This window comes from Ailuropoda melanoleuca, chromosome 16, assembly GCF_002007445.2.
Source record: "Ailuropoda melanoleuca isolate Jingjing chromosome 16, ASM200744v2, whole genome shotgun sequence".
Classification (NCBI taxonomy): Eukaryota; Metazoa; Chordata; class Mammalia; order Carnivora; family Ursidae; genus Ailuropoda; species Ailuropoda melanoleuca.
In genome coordinates this window covers 77,842,369-77,844,920 of record NC_048233.1, presented here as the reverse complement: position 1 = coordinate 77,844,920, position 2,552 = coordinate 77,842,369, and the positions used below count along the sequence as shown (strand labels likewise).

The window sequence follows — 2,552 nt, the reverse complement described above, 5'->3', positions numbered from 1 at the left end:
CTTATCTTCTGAGAATACTGTAGTTTTGTCGCTGTAGGTCCACTCCCTAAAGTATCTCATTTGTGCATTTGTGTATTGCTTACTCTTTTCAATGAGAATAGAGTATGATGCAAACCAGAATCTTGTACATCTTGCTCACTCTCAGATTTCCAGAATTTAGAATACTGCCAGATACAGGGGCACCTGGGTGGCTCAGTCAGTTAAGCGCCTGATGCTTGATTTCAGCTCAGGTCATGATTTCAGGGCTGTGGGATCGAGCTCCATGTTGGGCTCTGTGCTGGGCATAGAGCCTGCTTGGGATTCTCTGTCTGTCTGTCTGTCTCTCCCACCCCTCTCTCCCTCTCTTAAAAAACAAAACAAAAGAACTTCTAGATATAACAAATATATCTGCCATAATATTGGCTCCAATGTTTGTAAATCAATTAAGGTAAACAATTATAAACCAAGGCCCATTTTCGAGAGTAATAGACCCTTCAAACACTATTATTATGGGGAGATCAAATTTCCAAGATGGTGCTAATCCTACAGATACGTCCTTAAGAACTTATGGCAAGTTTTTACTTCTTGAGAGAAGTGAGCTGGAAAAGTGTAGTAAATGGCGAAAATATTGTTTGGGAACCTTTTCCTTGAGAGAATGTTAAATGTGAGTATCATAAGTAGGTGTAGAATTGATTGGTTCTGAAAACCAGTGGAATCGGAAACAACCTATCACCTAAATTTTACTTCAGGATATTTACTTGTTGACATAATTTTGACAGTGGGTGCAGCAATCAGACAAGCATAATGTTTAGTTCAATAAAATAAAATATGGCTAGGAATTTCATATGTTGAAGGCATATGATAGCATATGGTAGGGCAAATATGTCAATACTAGATTGTAACGTCAACGTGTAAGTCCGTAAATTGGAGAGAATTTAGCCATTCCCTGACAATTTTCAGTTCGCTTGAATCATATTTGTGCCTCGAGATTTTTAACTTTAGTGTAATAATCTAGCAAAATGTAAATGTTCAATTTTAATAATACATCAGAGCGGTGTATGTTGTTGTCTATTTTACCGATAAAGAACTAATAAATATTGGTGGTAACTACCTACCTATAAGCCCTACTAAAGCAAACAATGAAGCCTACATATTCTAATCTTGGACATGGTGCAAAATCGCATTGATTTTTCAATGATTTCACTTAGAATAAAGATAAATGTAGCTCGAAAGTTTCAAGAATAAAACAGACCCATTCCTGTTTTTTTTTTTTTTTTTTCATTTCTCTGTAGGTACTACAGACTGGCTCTATGTTAAAGCAATGCCAAATTTCACGGATGTGACGGAATTTATTCTTCTGGGCTTGACCAGCCGTCAGGAGTTTCAAGTCCTCTTTTTTGTGGTATTCCTAGTGGTTTACATGATCACTCTGTTAGGGAACGTTGGTATGGTCATTTTGATCAGCATCAGTCCTCAGCTTCAGAGCCCCATGTACTTTTTCTTGAGTCATTTGTCTTTTGTGGATGTGTGGTTCTCTTCCAATGTCACCCCCAAAATGCTGGAAAACTTATTATCAGAGACAAAAACCATTTCCTATGTGGGGTGTTTGGTGCAGTGCTACTTTTTCATTGCCCTTGTGCACGTGGAGGTCTATATCTTGGCAGTGATGGCTTTTGATCGTTACATGGCCATCTGCAACCCTTTGCTTTATGGCAGTAAAATGTCCAGGGCTGTCTGTGTTCGGCTTATCTCTGTGCCTTATGTCTATGGGTTCTCTGTTAGTCTAATATGTACACTATGGACATATGGCTTACACTTCTGTGGAAACTTCGAAATCAACCACTTCTATTGTGCAGACCCTCCCCTCATCAAGATTGCCTGTGGGGGGGTCCACATCAAAGAATACACGATGATTGTCATTGCTGGGATTAACTTCACATATTCTCTCTGTGTGGTCCTCATCTCCTACACCCTTATTGTAGTCACCGTGCTACGCATGCGCTCCGCTGATGGCAGGAGGAAGGCATTCTCCACATGTGGGTCTCACTTGACAGCTGTGACCATGTTTTATGGGACTCTCATATTCATGTATCTCAGGCGGCCCACTGAAGAGTCCGTGGAGCAGGGGAAAATGGTGGTTGTGTTTTATACCACAGTGATCCCCATGCTGAATCCCATGATCTACAGCCTGAGGAACAAGGATGTGAAAGAGGCCATCAACAAAGCAATTGCCAAGGCAAACTTGGGGCAGTGAAACTGCAGTAAATATTTTTGTGTATGTTGCTACCTATTATAAATGTCCAGGCACAAAAGTCTTCACTCAACAAGGATTTTCTAAAGGCAACTCTTACGTACAATAAAAGGTCCGATCTAACACAGTGATGGTTTACCTCAGGAATGGACTCCAATTGTTAAAACTGCTTTATTCCAGATACACAACCATACCATCAAAACAGAAACATTAATGTCATTCACAGTGTACATAAAATTGTAAGTGTAGTCATTGGAGGAACTCATAAAAGCCCTATATAAATAAATGTTAATTAAATGTACCTTTGGTAGAGTTGAACATG

The 2,552-nt window shown here is 39.5% G+C and overlaps 1 protein-coding gene across 1 annotated transcript; it reads left to right on the top strand.

The window, feature by feature from the left end:
- The first annotated feature begins 1,300 nt into the window (after positions 1 to 1,300).
- Positions 1,301 to 2,233, top strand: LOC100471049 (olfactory receptor 5M9). The gene has a single exon (XM_002926888.4). The coding sequence runs from the start codon at positions 1,301 to 1,303 to the stop codon at positions 2,231 to 2,233; it is 933 nt and encodes a 310-aa protein (XP_002926934.2).
- The last annotated feature ends 319 nt before the right edge of the window (positions 2,234 to 2,552 follow it).

Coding starts and splice junctions, on each gene's coding strand:
- LOC100471049 (XM_002926888.4), top strand. CDS start 1,301: ATGCCAAATTTCACGGATGTGACGGAATTTATTCTTCTGGGCTTGACC.